The sequence below is a fragment of the Lemur catta genome, chromosome 1, assembly GCF_020740605.2.
Source record: "Lemur catta isolate mLemCat1 chromosome 1, mLemCat1.pri, whole genome shotgun sequence".
Lineage (NCBI taxonomy): Eukaryota > Metazoa > Chordata > Mammalia > Primates > Lemuridae > Lemur > Lemur catta.
In genome coordinates this window covers 181,634,555-181,656,735 of record NC_059128.1, presented here as the reverse complement: position 1 = coordinate 181,656,735, position 22,181 = coordinate 181,634,555, and the positions used below count along the sequence as shown (strand labels likewise).

The 22,181-nt window shown below is 37.5% G+C and overlaps 2 protein-coding genes across 4 annotated transcripts in view; one reads left to right on the top strand and one right to left on the bottom strand.

The window, feature by feature from the left end:
- MED12L (mediator complex subunit 12L) overlaps positions 1 to 22,181 on the bottom strand; it is a 313,159-nt gene that overhangs the window by 158,484 nt on the left and 132,494 nt on the right. The window lies entirely within an intron of this gene.
- Positions 1 to 22,181, top strand: part of P2RY14 (purinergic receptor P2Y14) — a 41,988-nt gene that overhangs the window by 2,572 nt on the left and 17,235 nt on the right. The window contains exons 1-2 of one of the 3 annotated variants that reach the window (XR_006732608.1): positions 19,151 to 19,169; positions 19,556 to 19,743. Coding sequence is in view for 1 of the 3 variants with exons in the window: in XM_045539475.1 (XP_045395431.1) it covers positions 19,158 to 19,169 (12 nt within the window). In the remaining 2 variants the exon portion in view is untranslated. Of the gene's footprint in view, positions 1 to 19,026; positions 19,170 to 19,555; positions 19,744 to 22,181 lie in introns of those variants that run through there. The other 2 variants (XR_006732609.1, XM_045539475.1) reach the window with 2 other exon arrangements.

Genomic DNA, 22,181 nt, shown 5'->3' with positions numbered 1-22,181 from the left:
TATGCTTTCATTTCTCTTGGGTAAACACCTAGGGTTAAAATTACCAGGTCATGAGGTAGCTGTACACTTAACTAGGTAAGACATTACGCAAACTGTTTTTCAAAGTAGATTTACTATTTTACACTCCAACCAAAAATATATCAAAGTAGCAATTACTCTAGTTCCTTGTCAACTCTTAATACCATTAGCTTTTTTTGTTTTGTTTTGTTTTTGCTATTCTAATGGATGTGACGTACTATTTCATTGTCATTTTTATTTGCATTTCCCAGTTGACTAATGAGGCTGAGTGTATTTTCATATGCTCCTTGATCAAACATCTTCCCTTGTGAATTGGTTGTTCAAGTTTTTTTTGCCATTTTGAAAAACTGAGTTTTTTCTATTATAGAGTAGCAAAAGTTCTTTAAACCATCTGAGCCTTTAACAGATACTTGTTTTGTGACTATTTACCCCCAGTATAGGGCTTACCTTCACTTTCTTAATGGTGTCTGATGAAAAATGGAAGTTTTAAATTTTGATAAGATATAATTTATTAATTTTTTTCTTTTATGGCTAGTAAATTTTTTAAACTAAGAAATAGTGCCTACCCAAGGCTGGGAACATATCCTATGTTTTCCTCTAAAAGCTTTGTGGCTTTAGTTTTACCTTTAGGTCTACAATAGATCTTGATTTACGTCCTTGAATCCTCCATTTTATCTGGCAATAGCTCTCTGCAGAGAACAAGTGCTTTACAAACATTGCTGACTCAATTTTTAGAAGAAATGCTTAAAGCCTACTGAAGGGCCTATGCTCATCCCAGACAGAAAAGCTACTCACAGGAATGAAGCCGTGAATGAGACCCACTGGAGCAAGCTGGAGGCATCCATTTAGAACTGATGTGTGAATGGCCCTGCCCTTGGACAAGCCTTTGACTAGGACAGGGATAATCCAAAGTTTCTATTTCTGTACTAATAGCAGTTTAACTCAGCACAGAAAGTAGAGAACGGTATGCTTATAATATTTTCTTTTTCTTTGAATATACATTAGAACACTTACCATGTCATTAGTGTAGACTGAAGTCTCCTTAATGAATTAGGCTCCATAAAACAGTGAGTCACAGCAGCTCTGTTTAAGACTGACTTTAAAGTGAGTAATAAATGTTTAAAAAATTACTCTCAAGATACATATTTTTTACAGCCTAAAACATTAGCATTATATTATAGGATTTAGATGGCTTTAAAAGTATTTTACTAATATTTCTTGTTGAAAACATGTTGGCTCAAAACAAAGAATTAATTATTCCTGCTATTCAAATAAAGACCATTACCCAATGTATCTTAAAATAGAGCATTTCAAGCTATTTCCTTGAGATTTTATTAAGAAAGCATAAGATCGAGAAGAGTAAAAAATTCTTTTCCACTTTACTGAGGTTTGGAAAAATTAAAAAACTAACTAGAATAATAGAGCATTTCATAAGTACTTAGCAATTGATAAAACACTGTACATACAAAGAAATGAAAAGACTATTGTGAAGAGCTATATTTTGCCAGCTGCTTCCTTGATATTACTGAGCCAAAACACACTCCACATTCATCAAGGTTCATTTCGTACGACTCTGCTTTAGTGCTTACATTTCTACACTACAATTGGGCAACTGGCATAGGAAAACTATTTACATCTAAGCAAGGACCTAGGCACTCATTTGTAGCCTGCATTTACTCTCTGTTTTTAACAATTACCCAAACTTACAAGCTAACATTTCTTAGAGATAATCAACAATAGTTGCTAACAATTTACAGGGAAAAAAGAGAAAGTACCACATAAAATTGATAATTGTTTCTTTTTAAAGAGAAAAGAGGATTTCGTGACCAGCTCCTTAAATTTTGTTAAGTTATGCTCTTAAATTTCTTTCTCATCAAGTATTTTAATTATCACCATTTCCTTAATAGCACTCCATTATTTTTATGCCTTTCTAAATGTACAATGTACAATCCACAATCCTTTCCACAGGCAAAGGTCAAAAAGAACAAAGAAAGTAAAAAACTCCTGGTAAGGAATACTGTCATAAGCACATCTTCCACGAAGTGTTCAGTCAGTGGTTCCAATAACAGTCAAAATAAACTTTTCACGTAAAGAATGTAAGAAACTCAAACGTGCAAAAAATGCACTCTAAAATGAACTGCCCAGACAATATTAAATTAGGAAAAATTCTCTTACACTGTACCGTATAGATATAATTCATCAACATTAGCTGTAAAGTAAATGCAAACTTCCCATAAAATCCATTTTAAACCACACTGAAAGCACCTCATGAGACTGGATTGACTTCGAGTTAGGAAGGGGCTTATAAAAGTCACAAGACCCTGTGACACACTGGGCATGAGAAAATTTCTTCCTAGGAGAAGGGGGCTTTCCCTTCGTAAACCATCTACAGCCCTTTTTGGTTCTGATCTTCATCTTTCTCCTTACCAGGCAGCCAGCTGTCCCCTGCGTATGTGCTTTATTTTTCCCTGTGCCAAGCCAACAAGTCCCAAGACTTTTCTCCAATGGCTGGGGTTCCTTCACTTGCTCACTCACTCCTTCATTTAGTTAAAATCTTTAAGGTACTAGGATAAAACAGAATATTCAAGGAAAATAACATAGCACCCTCCTCCCCCATATCTCCTAGCCAATACTAAGATAGAAGACAGATTTAAAACCAGGAGAAAAAAAAGGATGGCACTATCATACAAGTGCTTCTGTAAAAATATAATTTTAATAATGTCTAGAATCTAGACAACCTATTTTTAATGTTAAGTTCATTCACTCAACATTAAGCTGCTTTCTACGTGGGTGATATTGTAAATATGAGCCTAAAAGTTTCTTACATTTGGAATTTCCAGATACATTCAGTGATGGGGTCCAAATATTTCATAAATTTGTTCACATTTTGACTGTGCTAAGTTCATGTTATTTTTATAGAAGAGTCTGAATGCTTTGGAAACTGAGGCCATGAAGGGATATCTGATTCAGACAAGCCTTCCCCGAACTCACAGCTCCAGGAGCAGCCACTGGCATAAAGTTTCCACAGCAGTGTTGTGCCACAAACAGAAGGCACTAAGGAGAAAGGAGGAACTGAAAAAAGGGAAAAAGTAAGACAGCACCAAAGGCAAGGGCATGTGTGCACACTGCTAAGAAGAACCTAAGTCAGTAGCTCAGAACTCCTGTAACTGAGTAACTTCAAGGCACAGACAAAAATCAAATGCCTGCTTGGATCCCTATTTAGACTCAACCAGTGCAGACTGCCCTTTCCCTCTGCCTGCCATCTTCAATTCTCAGGGCCACAAGACCCTGTTCCAAGCCCTTCCATGATTCCCTGAAAAGGACAGAGAGATCCTTCCAACACCAAAAGGTGTTCCAACTTTTGTCAGGAGAAACTTTTTATTCCAGAAAATCTTACCAGGAGAAACTTTTTATTCCAGAAGCAGAAACGCTCTTGGTGAGGCTGAGACGGGGACTCCATCAGTCTCCCTGGAACAGTCCCCTGCAAAATCGTTAAGGCTTTCCCAGAAGCCAGGCAAGAAACAGCTTGAAACCACTTCTCAGATTCCTTCTTACAGAGAGGGACAGTCTTAAGATGAGCCAGCTGTATACTGCCTACTCCCCTAAAGAGGAACCTTGAATATACCGTAAAATTGTCATCACTAATTTAAGGAAAGATGGGGAGATGGTATGAGTGGTCTGTAACTGGGCAATTGAGATGAGAATGAAGACTCAAAAGTGCTTTCATGCTAGAAGATACAAACACAAGAGTAAAAAAGCAGAAAGTGATGCTCAAAGAAGAGAAATCAGTCACTGGAACTTGTGCTTTTTGAAAAATTCACTGATTAGAAGGTCTACTCTTAGTTTCTACAGTAAATATACAGATTAAAGTCTCATAATACAGCATCATACATTATATTCTACAATTAGCTCCCTTTCATTTATTCCTTCATTAGTTGAACAAGTATTGACTACCTGAGTACAGAGTGATTTATAATGGTGAAGACAAAAATGAAATAACTCGAATGTCCCTTAATAAGGAAATGGTTACATCATGATTCTTTTCTTCAGTGGAGCAAAATGTAACTATTCAAAAAAAAAAGGTAGAGCTTTAAAAAAGGAAATGGAAAAGCTGCCATGATATGCTGTTAAGTGGGTAGGCGAGAGGGAAGAGTGGTGCGAGATCTCAACCTCTGTCCGTAGTTATCTGCCTTTATATATTTAATAATTACCAACATTAACTGAAGGCTTGCCACAGTCCAGCACTGCACTAACTTTGACACTGCTTTATGAGTATTACCACATAGACTTCTCACCACAACCATATGGAATACAGAGAATTATTACCATTTAACAGATAAGTTAAATATTTCACCCAGAGTATTACAGCCGATAAGTGGGAAGGTGGTATTTGAACCCAGGAATTTCAACCCTGGAAACTGCATTTGTAACCTCCATATTACATTAATACCTTAAAGATGAGTCCTTGGTCTCACTGAGTGTATTAAATCAATTTGTTCTAGGATTATTTCTTTCAAATAACATTAAAGAGAAACTTGAAACTTCCACTTCGTGTTCTCAGAAATAATTTTAAGGAAAATCAAATTAACGATGAAACATGCAAAGCTCGTGACATTTTGGAAAATTGATATGACCCAAATTGGCATTAAACTCAAGATCAAAGAGCAAAGCAACTCTGCAAATAAATGTTTAAAGGCTCAGTGACTGTTAATAATCATGTCAGCCTATGATAGCAAATTGTGAATGCCACATTTGTATATTTCCTTCTGGTTCCAGATGTTTATAAATGTTCAGCACAGAGAATGTCATGTTATCCAGTTTAAAATGAAACAGATGCCCATAATTTTAAGGCAAGATGGGAAGGTTCCAATCAGCATTCTTTTAGCAGTTTCACATGCTGATGATAAAGGAAAAGGAGACAGTTCAAGATGAGGCTGATGATTAGCCAAATCACTAAAGGGCACCAGGCCATCCTAAAAGCATAGGGCCTGTGCACATGCCTGAGCTGCTGATCCATCTCGGTGCCCACTTCACCCATGCAGCAGTTCCTTACCCTCATTCGTCAGCCCTCATGCACTCAGGCATGGGTCTCCTCCCTAATACCTCCACCGCTCAACAGTAATTCACCAGAGTGTTGTCACATCACACTGGAGGACCAGCAGAGGGTACATGTTTAAGACACCCTAGAGAATTATGGCTTCACCCTGACTCAACTCAAATCTTTACTAGCTGTGTGGCCTTAGGCAAGATGCTTAACCTCACCATGCCTCATTATCCTTATCATTTAATTGAGGGGACATTAACAATACTTATTTCATAAAGAAGTTATCAGGTTTTACAGGCACAGAAAGACAAATATTTCATTTTCACACTCATATATGGGACCTAAAAAAAAAAATGGATCTCAAGGAAGTAGTGAATAGAATGGTGGCTACTAGAGATTGGTCAGGGTGGTGGGAAGGGGTAATGAAGAGATGTTGGTGAAGGGGCAATTCTGTTTAACAGAAGGAAGGAGTTCTTATGTTCAGTGGTACAATGGGGCAACTATAGTTGACAATAGTTTATCGTATTTCAGAATAGCTAGAAGTTTTCAAATGCTCCCAACATAAAGCAAAGATGAATGTTTCAGGTGAATCATGTCCCAGTTACCCTGATTTGATCACTGTATGTTGTGCTTGTATCAAGATGTGACATGTACTCCATGAATATGTACAATTATTACGTATCAATAAAAAAATGAAAATAAAAAAGAAGTTATCAGATTTTAATAAGTTAGTATAAATAAGGAATTTAGAACAGTATCTGGCATACTATAAAAACTCAGTAAATCTTAGGTATTAAGGTTATTGCTATTTTCTCCTGGTGCATTTTATTATGTGCAAAAAAATAACTAGTCGCCCAAGGATAAATTTTCCAGCACTTCTTCTAATTTGTCCACATTGCCCATGCATTCCTTAGTGAATTAAAAAAAAAACCCATTACATTTTTTATTTAATAAAATAAAGTAGGCTTTACCAAGCCCCTTTCAAGCTGGCTGGCATGGGGACCTGCAAAGGACCCCACTCTGTCAAGTCTGTGGCTGAGCAAGCAGGTGCCCACTGCTGCCAGCCAGGTGTCAGGGCCACCCCACAGAGACCATGCTTGTATTTACCACAGGGCCCAGAATTACTGTCTGGAGACATCTCAGGATGCAAACTCTCCCCACAAATGTTGGGGGCAAACCATAGTCCAGGGCTATTCATACTGGAGATGAATAATAATCAAATTCTCAAAACCAATCACTGGAATAACTCAAAATCTAATAACTCTAATAGGATGTATTCTGCAAACTGAAATACATACTTTATATCAGGGTACTTAATCAGGTGTTCATGAATCCCCTGCTAGTGTATAAAATGTGTTTGTATATTTTTCTAGTTTTCTGGCTTTCAACTAATTCTGAAAGGTGTTCATGACCCAAAGCTGTTAAAAATTGTTGATTTAACAGTGATGCTAAAACTTTAACATTTATTTTAAAACATATGTGCCTGTTGAGCTTCAGGAATGGGGGGTGGGTGGTAGTCCTTGGGAACTTGTATTTGGAGCAAGTTCTCAGACAATACAGATACACTTTGAGAACCAATGGCTTGAGGAATTATGTGGGCATTTGGGTTTTTTATTCTGAAGATAAGCAAGCAGTCTTTCTAACAGAAGTAAGCTATGGAAACAATGGCCAGTTCTCCTTTACATGCCGTAAATTACCTAGCAAGCAATGGCCACCATCCCTCCTATCCCCCACAATTCTACATAGGTACACTTACTTGACTATCAGTTTAATTCAATTCAACAAATACTTATCAAATTCCTTATGTTCAATTAGATTAAAAACTAGCTTTGATATGAGTATAAAACAGTGTCTGTCAATGTATCTCCTGCCATCACTATCACCTCCACCTTTTTGGGGAAGGGGTCTCCCAACAGTCATACATGCAAAACACCTCCCTAATCTCTCTGATACAAGGGTATTTGCAAATGAGAATGGAGAAGAGTGTAATGTAGTTTGGAAAATTCCACTTCCCTCGTTTCAGAATTAAATATGCACAGATAAAACATGGCCCCAAAGATCAAGATGCTCCCTGCTCCCAAAAGATCAAAGTCAATCACATTCAGTTGATAAACACACAGGGATTATGAGGCCATACTTGCCCTGCAACACACAGAATGAAAGGGGCCAGGCACTGCAACACCATCAAAGACCACATTCCGGGGAGGGAAACTGGAAGGCAGGAATAATGCATGTGACGTCCTTGGGATAAAAATACATGTTGACTTTGTTGAAGATGTCTCAGCTTTGAATATAATTTACTCATGTACTCATAATTTAGTATGAGTACAACTAAAGCAGGGATGGTATTCTAAATAGAAAAAAGATTTAGAGTCACTTACAAGAATAAGGAGGTAATTACTTTTATAAGACTATATACTAAAGCCTACACACCTCAGAAAACTGATTACCAAGGAACAAAGCTGGTCAGTATTGAGCTGTTATTTATGTAAAATGTCATCAAAAACTAGCTTTAAAAAGATGTTAATAGACCTAGGCTAAGAAGAAAATGAGAGGTCAACATAAATTCACAATGCGTTCTGGTAATATCAAGAATGGAAAAACAAGCACCTCATGTACTCACCATCAAATTGGTTTTAACTGATCAACACTTAAGTGCAAATATAGTAATAACATTCCTCGGGTGTCGGGCAGGTGGGAGTAGGGAAGAAGGGATGGGTATATTCACACCAAATGGGTGCAGTGTGCACCATCTGGGGGATGGACACGCTTGAAGCTCTGACTCGGGTGAGGCAAAGGCAATATACATAACCTAAACATTTGTACCCACATAACATGCTGAAATTTAAAAAAAAATTTGTTTTTAAATCTTAATGGAGCACTCATACAATTTCATTAGACTAGATAACATGACATTATGGCTCCTTTCTCCCTTTTCAAATACCAAATCCATTCATTTGACCAGCCCTCATTCTTCTCACACTTGAAACACACCGATGATCTGCTACCCCAACCCACCAGTGATCTCCCCAAGTCCCATCCATCAATGTGGTGAAAAACCCACTACATCCTCAGCAGTGAACTGAATGCTGTGTTTGACAAAAAAAAAAAAAAAAAACTAACCAAAAAGAACCCCAAGAGTGTTCTCCTTTTAGAGTGCTTATTAATCTCATCTATATATCACATGACAAAAATATTTATCACATACCAAAAAGGGAATTGGTTCCAAATAATTTAGTATTAAGCTATAGGGATTACAGGAGGGAGTGAACAGATGGACTAACGCAATCAGAGATGTCATGAAGGAGTAAGCTTTAAAACAGAGAATAAACAGTGGAAAAAGAATACACTGGGGCAAGAACAGTAAGCCAGGACTTTTGTTTTAAAACAGAGAATAAACAGTGGAAAAAAATACACTGGAGCAAGAATAGTAAGCCAGGACTTCTGTTTTAAAACAGAGAATAAACAGTGGAAAAAGAATACACTGGGGCAAGAACTGTAAGCCAGGACTTTTGTTTGAAAATGCTATGTGCTCTTTTAAGAGATTGATGAAAGAATCCTCCTAAAGACTAACACAGAGCATTTATACATAGTAGATGTTCATTTAATTGGCACACCATCGCATTCACAGTACTAAGAGGGAAAAAGTAATGCCTGTCTTGAGGCTCATTTTAAGGTGTTGGTGAAGTCCTGCTCTTGCAAAAGACTGAGTATTTGAAAATTCTATTCTGTTTATCCACAGTCTACCTTAGGGTGCATATATGTCCCAGTTTGTCCGAAACAGACCCACTTCACTCCTGCTATCCCGTGTAATTAGAATTAAGGTCTTTGTTAACTCTCAAAAGTGTCCCAGTTTGAATAATTAATTAGAAGTTCACCCTATCCAAATCCGTTTTGGTTAAGCCTTTAGTGAATGAAATCTCTTTGAAAGTATAATATTTCCTGTGGCTCTATACTTCAAATCAAATATTCCTCCTCAGATCTCAAAGACATTACGAAAAATACAGCTGTACTTCAAAAGGAACGCCTATTTCTGAAGGAAAGCCAGGTGTTGACCACACCTCACAGAATGCATTGTTCTCAAAGAGAGGTGTGTGGCCACGATCCTATGGCAGGATAACTAATCAATGCAAACAGAGTTAAAACACAGAAGCAGCACCTTAGGTGAACCTTTCAGCACATATTAAGAAAAGTTTCCCTTTCTTCAAGTATATTTAAAGTATGTCATTTCCCAAATGTTTTAAAATAAATTTGTTACTAATGTGTGTGTGTGTGTGTGTGTGTGTGCGCGCGCGCGCGCGTACCTATGTGTGTAACACCACATCAGCACCGATTCACAGGTGGCAAAGGCGAAGCTTGCAGAAGTTAAGAGCAGCACAGACAGACCTGAATCCACACCTTGTCCACACCTTCTCTACCTTACAGTGGGCAGACACTTGCCCTAAAGGACTCAGAAAAGTCCAAGCACATCTATTTTTTGAGGCTAGACCTAAAGCAAACAAAGGTAGAAACACAAAGTCCCCAAGTTCCTCAAGATGCACCACAACTCTGGAGATTTGGCAGTCATACAAAAGACAGCTAAGAAAGTGGTAATTCTCATTCTCTTGTTGTAAGGGGTCTCTTGGCATTTAACCCAGGACCAGTGTCAGATGGCATCTCATGAATCTTTCTCTTCTTCATGAAAATAATAGGAAATTTTCATCACCTGGTTTATACATAAGGACCATATTATTAGAAAGTACTAAAAATTATTTTGTCAGCAACAAGCCAACAAACAATTAAAGAAAGTATGAAAAACTGGAGAAATTATAAATTGTGAGGGTCTGGAGTATTTGATTATCCCCTTGATCTAGTTCCCATCTAGGTTCCAGATCTTTCCAATCCATCTCATGGTGATCTTATACCATATCAGAACTCCCATTTAGTGCTTCTGAATGAAAATCAGTCCCACAAATTATCCTATAAAAGCTGCAGAGAACCACAAGGACCCACAGATTAAAATGGTATATATACTGGGTCTGTACCTTCACTAACTAGGAACATCAAAAATAAATGGAGTTTCATGCCAGAAACATTGAACTTGAGGCCAAAACAAATTGATTCTTACGTTGTCTATTTCCAAAATGCCTAAAAGAAGCTAGAGAGGGAAGGTGGGGGAAAAGGCAGTAAATGTTACCATTCTAATGCTGTAGTAAGGGAACAGTATGAGAAACTTGAAGGGGAGGGTATGAGAAATATAAAAATTTGTGTGAATCTCATCTAAGTCAAATAATCCAGATGACACTTGAACAAAAGGTAGCCTAAACATAGCCAAAAGAAAAATTGTTATAAAATATAAATCCCTAAATACTATATTTACACTGCATTTCAAAACCAATGTTTTCTCCAAGTAATCATTACCTTTTGGAGATGGTTAAAACACACACACACACACACACACACACACACACAATGCAAATCTGCATTTTTTTTTCAGTTCTCCATATAGGAAATAATACTGATGACAGATATTTATTTTGCTCTTCTATGTGCCAGGCACTCATAACAATATAATATTTTGAAGTAGATACTGTCATCACTTTTGTATAGATCATCCTAATGATGAGGCTGCTGAGGCACAAAGAGGGTAAGTAATATGCCCAAGGGCACACAGCTAATGTGTGACTGAGCCAGTATTCTAACTAAGGCAATCTATTCTGAAAACAATGCTCTTAACCATTCAGACGTACTGACTCTCACATAACAAAAATAAAAAAAACAGGAACACAGGTCAACAAATGTTTCAATTGTCTAAAAGATTAATATGCAGTATAAAGATTCTGTAAACGTTTAGACTAACTGCAACATACCAACTGGCATACAGTAAATTGAGAATTTAAACTGAAGTTGAAGAATAAGTGTTACAGAGAAAGAAGCTATATAAACATGCCTTCTAGGCAAGGTCACTTAGAAACCATTCCAAAGGGTTCTGAGAAAACAGATTGAAAATGTCTATAATTTCTCATAACCATTTCCTTTTTAAAACTAAACTATGTCATATATTTCAGAAGTGGCTATATTATATGCTACTTTTCTATTTTATTTTTTAATCTATGTGTCTCTAATACAGGATTTAAGCACCCTAACTCCTGGCAAACCACCCATACTTCATTCATGGACTTGATAAGTGATATTTGATTTGGCAAATGGGAAGAGATTATATAGCAAATTCAAACATTCTTTTTCTTATGGCCCATTTAAAAAAAAAAAAAAAAAAAACCTCTGTCATTTCCCACACACACACCCACACACAAAAAACAGAATACATTAATAACCAGTCAGCTGAACTAACAAAACATTAACAAACGCTCTGCTCATATTAGCTTTTGTTCTCCTTACCTAAGGAAAATAATGTTTTCTGCCTTTACTGTTTATTATTTAGCATCTCCTAGGCCTTAATATAAGAGATACTCATCTAGACATTGCTAAAAATGTCATTAGCATAGGAGCATTTGTCTTTCCTATAGAGCAGGAGTCTGATTTCTGCAACAAAGAGGTACCTTTAGGACTACATGTTTTGTCTACATTAGGAAAAATACAGTGAAACCCCAAGAAACTTCTGGAGTTGACAAGGAAAAAAGGAGAATGCTCATTCATGCTACCTGTAGAAACAGGGTGTGACTGGTGATTGCGGACAGGGGGAGAAGACCACCAGCTCTGGATGATGCTAGATCTTTGTTTCCATCCCTCCCTCACCAAGGCATCCAGTGAGGTCACAGAATAAAGCACAGATGAGAATATATTCTATTACCTTGGGCACGTTGAGACAAAAATTTAAACACTCTGAGAAGCATTCCATCAAATGTGCACTGTCTTCAAAAGTTTGAGTTCACCAGGCTACTGCATAACAGTTTATTTCTTCCTGATATTACGTTTATAATTTGGAAATACTTTCCCTGAATTATGTATGGCTATGTATCTGAGAGCTTTCCTGTAACCATGGTGACTGAGTCATACTCAAATTTATATCTTTCCATAACAATCAACGTTTATTAAAACTGCAAGGCAGAACAATCTATTTCTGTCTACCATATATTCAACAATACAATTTTGAAAAAGTTATAAAACAAGTAGCCTATAATATTAATAACCACTCCCATTATTCATTGACCACCTATTTTAGCTGCACACTGTAGTAAGAAAATACAAATTACTTCACTTAAACTTTCTAACAACTTTAAATGAGGTAGGTAGTAGTAGACCATTTCTGCAGATGGGGAGAGATTTAGAAAGATTACATAACCAGCCCACGGTTCCCTGGTTTAAAAGAGGCAGAGCTGGCTTTTGAATCCAAATTTAACTCTACATACCACATTATGTAGCCTTAACTGCAAAGAATCACAGCTTCACCTAATCCTGACTTTGTCTCCATGCTGGAGTAGACAAGTTTGCTGTAATTTTTTCTTCATTTGCCCTGGATAAAACTCTAGCCAAAGATAGCCTAAAGTTTTACCACAAGGGCCAGCTCTGGTCCCCCTAGAGGACTGGAAGGCTGCAGGAAAAGGGCTTGTGCTCAGTCACAGGTGTCTGCAAAGGCACAGGGCAACACAGGCGCTCTTGACCAGCCCAGGTACAGCCGCAGCTAGTGGCTATTTACACCCCCACAGCCTTTCTGCTGAGCAATATTTAACTGCCATAGACGTTCTCTCTCTATGTGATGGATGCTTATTACCTAGACCCTCATCCCCAACTTTTGAACTGTGGCAAAAGTTACGGTAGATATTAAGTTACACCATAGATCACACATAAGGGGCACCAATTAGTATGAATCCCAAAACAACATTTTTACAAACAAAAGTCACTGTCTTCCTACTATATCCCCTCAGTTATTTGGCTGTTAGCTCTTCTCAGATTGTTTATTCTTACGTGAAATCTGCCTCCCAACAGTCTCATCAATTCCACAAGCCAATCCTCAGCCTGCTTAATTGTGATTTAGAGACTTATATCCTCTAAGTGATTGTCTACATTTTTAAATGAATAAAAGCAACGCTCTTGCTCATTATGATACTACACTTATTAAGTATAATATAAAGATTCTGGGAAAACTACAAAATAGAGTAGCAAGGCAAAGTATCAGAACCTGACCTAGACTTTTGGTAGCAGACAAGTTTCAATCAGAAAGACAAGAATGAAAAACACAGTTTTAAAAGTGTGTATGTATCATACATGTGACATTTATAAGATAGAAATAATTGCAACTTGCCAAAAGCAAAATGCCTAAAACTGATAAGCTAGAAGGTCTTTCCAGTTAAATATAACACAAAATTATCAATAAGGATTTGTCAACACAAATGTCCTCTGCCTATTGAGCTGGAGTGCTAAGAAGCATCTATGCAGCAAAAGTTTTATCATATACATAAACATATACTTGGACATTACATATTTCTTCAACTGCAACTGTTAGCAAAAGTACTTTAAAGCTTATTCATACACATATAGCTAAGAGCTGGATTAAATGAGATTTTGGTTCAAATTATAATTTTGAAATAATAAGAGCTAACATTTATATAGTAAGTTTATATATCTTAACTAATTATAAATGGGAAAATGTGCAGCCTGGACCCACAGGGAAGCCTGCCCTCATTAGACCAAGACAGCAAGGTCTCTCCTGGTCACTAGAGGAGGCTGGGAACTGCAACCCCTTTGAATATATGTGTAAAGACTCAACTATGAATAATACTCATATAGCTCTATTTTATAGTTATATGAATGAAGGATGCTGATTTATCCAAAAGTTGTGGACATAATTATATAGGTGAGGGGAAGTGTGAAGGTAAGGGAGCCAAGTCTTCATATTCCAAATAATGAACTCAGCAGACACTAATGAAAGCCAATAACTGACAGTTATGTAGAAATACAGGCATTGATACCTAAAAATAATAGCTAAAAAGTAAAAGATGTAGCTATTGGGGCATAGGAAAAAAGAGTATGAACTGCTATTTTTTCATTATAAATTTTGTAAAATTATTTGATTTCTTAAACTACATAAATGCATGACTTTTGATATAAATGTTAAGATAATAGTTTAATTTAAATTAGCAACAAAAAGGCCGGGCCCAGTAGCTCACACCTGTAATCCTACCACACTGGGAGGCTGAGGTGGGAGGATCATTTGAGCTCAGGAGTTCGAGACCAGCCTGAGCAAGAGCGAGACCCCCGTCTCTACTAAAAACAGAAAGAAATTAGCTGGACAACTAAAAATATATAGAAAAATTAGCCGGGCATGGTGGCGCATGCCTGTAGTCCCAGCTACTCGGGAGGCTGAGGCAGGAGGATTGCTTGAGCCCAGGAGTTTGAGGTTGCTGTGAGCTGGGCTGATGCCACGGCACTCTAGCCAGGGCAAGAGAGCAAGAATCTGTCTCAAAAAAAAAAAAAAGAAAGAAAGATAATTAGTAACAAAAAGAAAAGAAGAAAAGAGTCAAAATAAAAAAGAGGTATATTAAATGTCTAAATTTCTTGGGCTAGAAAAAGAAGGAAGAAAGAAGAATAGTGGAGGTCCACATTGATTAAAACAATCACCTTCTTGTATCTCTGAAAGATCATCCTTTCCCATTAAGCTGGGGTCTTAGGGGCCAGATGTCCAGAGATTGCTAAGCAGGGGGACGATGTTCTAAGTCAAGGAAGCCAGCCTGGACACCTGGCAATATGGGTGACAGAGGCTGTGGAAAAGTCACCTCCCCTGGGCCCCACTTCCCAGGCAGGCCAAACCACTGCATGAATAAGACTGGGGGAACACTGGCAAAATACTTGCCTTTCCCCCAAACCAAGAGAGACAGCCATTACTACACAGTGCAAAGTCTGAGGAGTGGCCTAACCAGAACTCAAATTAAGCACTATAGGAATTCAGAGAGGGGGAAACTATTCACTCATTCTCCTTGGAAAGACAAAGGAAAGCTTCATAAATGGTAGAGTTTGAGAGGGCCCATTCCAGTCTGAGGAAATAGCCTAACGAAGGCCAGATGTGAGAGAACAGATGGTATGTTTGGAAGTGGATATGATCTAAGCCACATCAAAAAGTATATCTTTGCACACTTTTAAGAACCAGGTGGGAAAAAAAAACACCAAACAGGCCAGGCACGGTGGCTCACACCCGTAATCCTAGCCCTCTGGGAGGCTGAGACGGGTGGATCGCTCGAGGTCAGGAGTTCGAGACCAGGCTGAGCAAGAGCTAGACCCCGTCTCTACTAAAATTAGAAAGAAATTATCTGGACAACTAAAAATATATATAGAAAAAATTAGCCGGGCATGGTGGCGCATGCCTGTAGTCCCAGCTACCCGGGAGGCTGAGGCAGGAGGATTGCTTGAGCCCAGGAGTTTGAGGTTGCTGTGAGCTAGGCTGATGCCACGGCACTCACTCTAGCCCGGGCAGCAGAGCGACACTCTGTCTCAAAAAAAAAAAACCACCAAACATGCCGTATGCTGCTGTTGCTCCATTCCAACTTGGAGGGGGGCGAGGAGCCTCCTGGGAGAGTTCAGCGGTTTCTGGCACAGTACAAAACTGCAGACACGATCAAGTTAAATACAGTAAAAAGAGGTGTACCTCTTAAATGAACTATTTTATAGGCATATACTCTTCAGGTTTAAACTGGCCTATTTTGCTTGGAATAGGCGCTTAAATCCCAGATACATTTATCTCACTATACAGGGTTCCCTGTCATGTCCCCAGGTATGCCGAAGTCCTTAGCTGTGTGCTAGTAGATTTAGTCAATACTTTTTGACTTATAATCCCCCAAGAGTGTTGAACTCATAAGACTTAGGGATTTTGGTTTCAGAAACTATCAGTTCTCCCTTCAGCTTACAAAATGTAACATACCATTAAAAATAGACAAATCTCCTTAAAAAAATCCCCTTAAAATATTTTTTCCTATGTCATTCTAATGTAGTACCAGCTCCTTTTAACATTTCAATCATTGTTTTAAATAAATAAAATTGAAGTAAGTTTAATCCACACAGCCCCAAACACTGGTTTTGATTGAAATATACATATGCAAGGTTTTCTTTATATTTAGACAAGTTCTGGCAGCTAGTGAATTACCTATGAACAAACCTATTTCTGCATATCAAAATAAATATAAAAGACAGTTTATTCATATATCATAGGTCACAAAATTTCAAAAATAAAAATGAACATATTTTTCCTCTGGCTTTTATGAATGTTTAGAAGTATTCATGAAAAACACTATAGTATCATAAATAAAACTTTGAATAAAATTAAGACTTCAACATACATTTACTTTTATATTCTGTTAATTTCATGAGTAAAAATGGTAGGTAATAAAGATGCTAAATTGACTAAGATATTGCCCTGGTCCTCAACAGCTCACAATCTAGTTGGGAGAAACAAATGGCGGACAACTAAAAACCAGCAAATTAAGTACCACTCATGATCATACCCCAGGACCCCTAACAAGTATCTATAATAGAATACAGAAGGTGACTAATAAATTATTAGTTGTTTGACTGGATGAACAGATGAATAGAAGAATGGATGGATGGAGACATGAACAGTATTTTTCAGTAACAGAGAAGAGGATGAGTTTATCCAACAGGGGGAGGGAGGTAAGAGGTGGTCAGAAATGACCTCCGGGAGGAAGGGTGGGCCAACTGCATCTGAAAGTAGTGTTTCCACAAGGATAAGAATTACTCAGAATAAACAGAATACAGACAAATTTATTAAACAGCTATGTAATTATTTCAATATGCATTAAAAGATAAAATAATCACAAATCTGTAACTTCAAAGCTTTGTTTGCTCAAGATGAGACTAAACATTTAATTTTTAAGGAGAATCCATGTAGACAAAAGTCAGATTTAAATAGCGCAGGTAGCATGTGGATAAAGATTTAGAAGCAAGTATACAAATGGCTGAAATTTTAGAAATGCAGTTCAAATTCAGGATGAGCCAGGTGAAAGAAGAGAATTATTCCAGAGAGTTCTAGGCAGAGGGAAGGGCTTGAGCCCAAGCAAAAGGCAAGAATCATAGATACTCAGAGTTCGAACAGGTCAGCATTGCTGTACTATAAAGTTCAAGGCAAATAGCGGCAGAACTATTCCCACTGTTGGTGGGAATGTAAAATGGTGCAGCCTCTATGGAAAACAGTAAAGCAGTTCCTTAAAAATTAAATATAGAATTACCATATGATCTAGCAATTTCACTTCTGGGTATATACCCAAAAGAATTGAAAGCAGGGTCTTAAACAGATATTTGTATATTCACGCTCATAGCAGCATTATTCACAATAGCCAAAAGGTAGAAGTAAGGACAGATGAATAAACAAAAATGTGGTGTATACATACAATGCAGTATTATTCACTCTTAAAAAGAAATGAAATTCTTACACATGATATCATATGGACTAACCTTAAAGACATTATGCTAAATGAAATAAGCCAATCACAAAACAAATACTGTATGATTCCACTCATATGAGGTACCTAGAATAGCCAAATTCATAGAGACAGAAAGTAGAATGATAGTTACCAGGGACTGGAGGCAGGGGAAAATGGAGAATTATTATTTAATGGGTACAGAATTTCAGTTTTGCAAGGTGAAAAGAGTTCGGGAGATGGATGGTGGTGATGGTAGTGCAATAATGTCAATGTAATTAAAATGCCACTGAACTGTGCACTTAAACAAAACTATCTTTTAAAATGTCCACTGGGTTGAGCAACGGGTGATGAAGAGGTCTTCGGGCGTTTTTAGAGAGGTGTTGAAGACAGAAGTCAGAGTAGAACACATTGCAGGGTAGATGAAGAACGGATTGCAGGGTGGATGAAGAAGTGGAGATGGCAAATGCACATCATTTTTCAATAAGTTTCAATAAGTTTGGGTCCAAATAAGTTTGGATAGTACAGTTTGGGTGGTTGCTGATAAAGGGGACTTAAGGTTAAGGGAGAACTCTGAGGGTTTTTGTTTTATTTTGCTTGATAATTTTATTTGGCATGATTAATAATGAGCATGCTTCTCTAACACAAAGGGGAAGAAACTGGTAAAATGGGTACAGCTAATGATATAGGCCCAAAACTGGATGAATGCAAAACACACAAGAGTGCAGGAGACTCAGACCCTTTCTCCTGAGATATATATTATGATTGTGCTAATCCAGAGTATAATTTAAGAGTACAGAACTCCAGGAATAATTTGTTAAAGAAGGAAATATCCAGAAATTGGGGTCAAGTAACAATCCAGGACACAGAGTGTTCTGAAACCAGATTTAAGTCAAGGTGGTAACCTGAAGAAAAACTGGAGAACCAAAAGCACCAATCCAAGGTTGGGAATGTGCCAGAATAAATGCTGGAGTAGATGAGGCACAGTCATTTATCAAGTCCATCCCCAAAACAGGGAAAGGCTAGAGAAGTGAGTCAGCCAAGTCTCAGAGGAGATGGTCATGGGGTCCTTTCATGGTCTCCGCTCATCTGCTAGCTATTAATTTCTTGCCCTGCACCAGTCAATACTCTCAGGCTAACACCTACTTACACAGCCTATCTGCTTTCTCTCCTGGTACTGAAATTGGGACATGTGCAGATATGTTTTACTCCCAAATATTTTTGTGTTCCAACAAGTTTCAAGGCAGCCGTGTGAATTATAACTTGAAAATACTTCCCAATAAATACAGAAGCTATTATTTCAATAGCTTCACAGGAAAAGGTCACAACCAGGCATGGGAAAAATCTATCCTCCCTCTGGCTGGAGCTCTCACTTGCTTGGTCTCTCTCCCTGTATACCCAGTTTCAGACTATTTACTATTTGACTGAGCCTTGATAATGTCTACCCCCAAGCAAATCAGAATCAGATCCAACTTATACAAGCATATATTACAACTGAGCTCCAAAGAGTACTGGACATCTGTAGTACTTGACATTCAAGCATTTGGCAAGATGTCAACATTTCAGAGAGCACTTTAAATGTTTTTGTTTGAGAGCTAATGCAGTGTTTCCCACTGGTCAACACGAGCAGCTCAGGCAGAAAGCAAAATTTATTTCCCTCAACATTAGATGCTATACTCAGCTGATATCTGATGTTGCTGTTCCTCTCTTGCCTGCAGAGACCCTAAGAGATGAAAAAATTGGTAAGTAAGAAAATTCCATCCAATGTAGAGTAGAGTTAAAGGAATATTTGTGACTCCAATGTAAAATAACTTTTTGCGGTCTTGACTTCCTAAATTCTTTTCTTTTTAATGAAGGGGGTAACATATTTATATGCAAAACTTGATTTTTTTCAAGTTGAAAGAATAAACTAAGTCCAGTTGACTTTTTCCCTGTAAATATTTTTTTTTAATTTGATATAGCATGATTTTCTTCCATGGGGATCGTACATTAGGAAATTCCTATTTTAAAAAATTTGCTAACCTATTATAGAACAGTGGTGTGGATAGGTGGATAATGAGTTAAAAATGAGTATTTAATATGTTAAAGCAGACCAGTACAGCTGGGTTATGACGTATGTAATCCTCAGAGCAAAGACAGTCCAATAAAGAACTAAAACAGTGAAGAAAGAAAACAAAAAACAGAAGGTTTGGTTTAAGAGCACAAAAGGCCACAACCTCACAAAAACTGAAACCAAAGGTGAAATACTTCATACAAGACGGCTGTGAAGTCTTCTCTGAAATGCTAAATGCCTGGATCACTGGTATGGATTTAATGGTGAGTCACGATTTATTTTCAAAGGAAAGAAATAGAAATTAAATAGGTCTCATAGTTGCTGGTTTTTTAATTAATGTCTTAGGTTTTAATATTCATTTCTTTTATTTTTAACTTCTGATTTCTTCCTCTGAAACTTAACAAACATTTAAATATCAAGTATTCGTAATGTTTTTAGTTTTAATCTGTGGATGTCAAGGACAAGGAATATAACATGTTAAATTTATTCTACTGTTTGTTTTTCTAGAAATTGCATAGCAAATTCCAAAAATCTAGACTAATAATAAATACTCTTCAAACTTAATTCATGCTTAGAATCCATTCCAGTTTATTTCCCAGGCCCCCCTAAAATTTTAGAGACCCCCATCTTCTGAAAAAATTGCAAGGGCATTGCAACTAAGGGAAGGCAGAGATTTGGAGCAACAGCAGCCCCCCCTCCCTGAAAAATTTTAAAAACCACTAAATTTAGTATTTTTTAAATGGTGGCTCTTCTCAATAAACGACTTTCTAAATGGAGAAAATTCAACCTCTTAAGTCTTCTAATTTACTTTTATATCTACCAACTTTCATGCCAGTATTCCCTACTTAAAGGATTCACAAAAGAAAATGAAAGAATATATATCCCACTTAACATAATCAAAATGACTAGCATTTACAACGCCCCTTTCCGCTCTAACCAACTCTCCACATCAGCCCCATCCATTTAGATGGAGATGCCTCGCTGCCTTCCGTGCTTCAACACAAAACGTGTCATACATGGCTAGGGCTGTACACATGGAGTCAAGATAGCCTCACAAAGAAAATCAGAGTGAAGTTTTGAAAAACATAACGAAATCAAGGCTTGCTTGCTTTTTGCCATATTCCCTTTAATACTGATACAAATACATACATATTTTTACCATTCATGTGTAATTTTACTAATAACTTTTAAATCTATTAGCATCAACCATATGAAATTACCATTTCGGGAAGTAAAAAGTAGTGAAATATCAGCAATTTTATGACTCCACCTAATAAAAAAGAAAAGAGATACACTCTCAAAAGGCAGCCCCAGAAGTCAAGGAGTAAGGAGAAAACCACTATTGATAGTTCACATAATTTTTATATGATAGTGAGATCTAAGACATCTGATTAACAGTTCCAAGTACTGAACTCCCACGGCTACAGTCTTCCGTTTTTAAAGCCTTTACACAGATACTCTCATCTCACCGGATGTTTCTGGCAACCAGGTGACGTTGAGAAAGGCCTTCTAGTATTGCCCCTGCTTTCATCTATTCGGAAACTAGGGTCCAGAGAGGTTAGACACGAATCTCCTGAATATGATCACATAGTTAATAAAGGCCAAGGATGGGACTTAAAGGAAAAAGCCACCTGGCTTCAAATCCACTGTCCTTTCACCTCCCCCTCCCTCCTTGTCTCCAACCTAAGGAAATGACTGTGTGTCAAATAAAAACTGTGATTTATATGTAAGTTGAAGATGCAAGAGTGTGCAGGACTACTCGGCCCCCTGACTGGCTGTTTACATAACAATGGCAGTAATTGCATTGTATAAAATAGTCAATATTATTGGGACTCTGATTTTTACAGAGGCAATCTGGCACGATGGAAAAAAGAAGGTGCTTTATAAACAGCTCAATTTGAATCGGCCATGATCTTGCGCTGTATCTTTTTGTTTTGCTTTTTAGCTCTTTTACCTCTCTGACTCTCCTCTGCGCCACCCCCCGCCACCTATTAAAAAAAATGAAAACCATAATAGAGCCAAAGAGCTGCTAAGAAACTAAATGAGACATGCCAGTACTTGGCACATAGCAGATATTCAATAAAAATGGAATTCCGTTCCCATCCCTGCTAATACCTTACTAAGTCAGAGGTAATACTGGCAAGAATAAAACCCCATGGGAAATTGCTTGAGTTGTAATCTGAGACTCGGGGCCAAAAATATGAAATCATAAAAATAAGGGGAAATGGATACTTCTCCCAATTCACCTGTTATCAATCCCATAGAAAACTGGGCATCGTGCCAGTACACAGGAATTCAGCATCTAGCAACACACGTCCACTGAACACTTTAAACAATTAGGCCACTCCTTCCTGGCCAGAACAGTGGGCCTGACAGTTAGGGAGCCTGGAGTTCTATGACAAAGAACACGAGACCCACAGGTGGTGGCTACCTAAAGAAAAAAAAAAAAAAGTAGGAGAAAGACATGAGGATTATTATTTGCCTGATTCCCTTGGTTGGTGGATGGATAACCAAACAAACAAACCACCTCACCAAAAAAACTCAAGAAGATGAAGCGAAAAGTATGTGATCTGTAGAATTTACAGTGAGGGACCGGGACGTTTTAAATTTATTCTTCATAAAAGTCTGGTATCCCTTTTTGATATTTATGGATAGTCTAGTACAATACACATAGGTTAAGGGCTAAAGTATTAAGCAAACT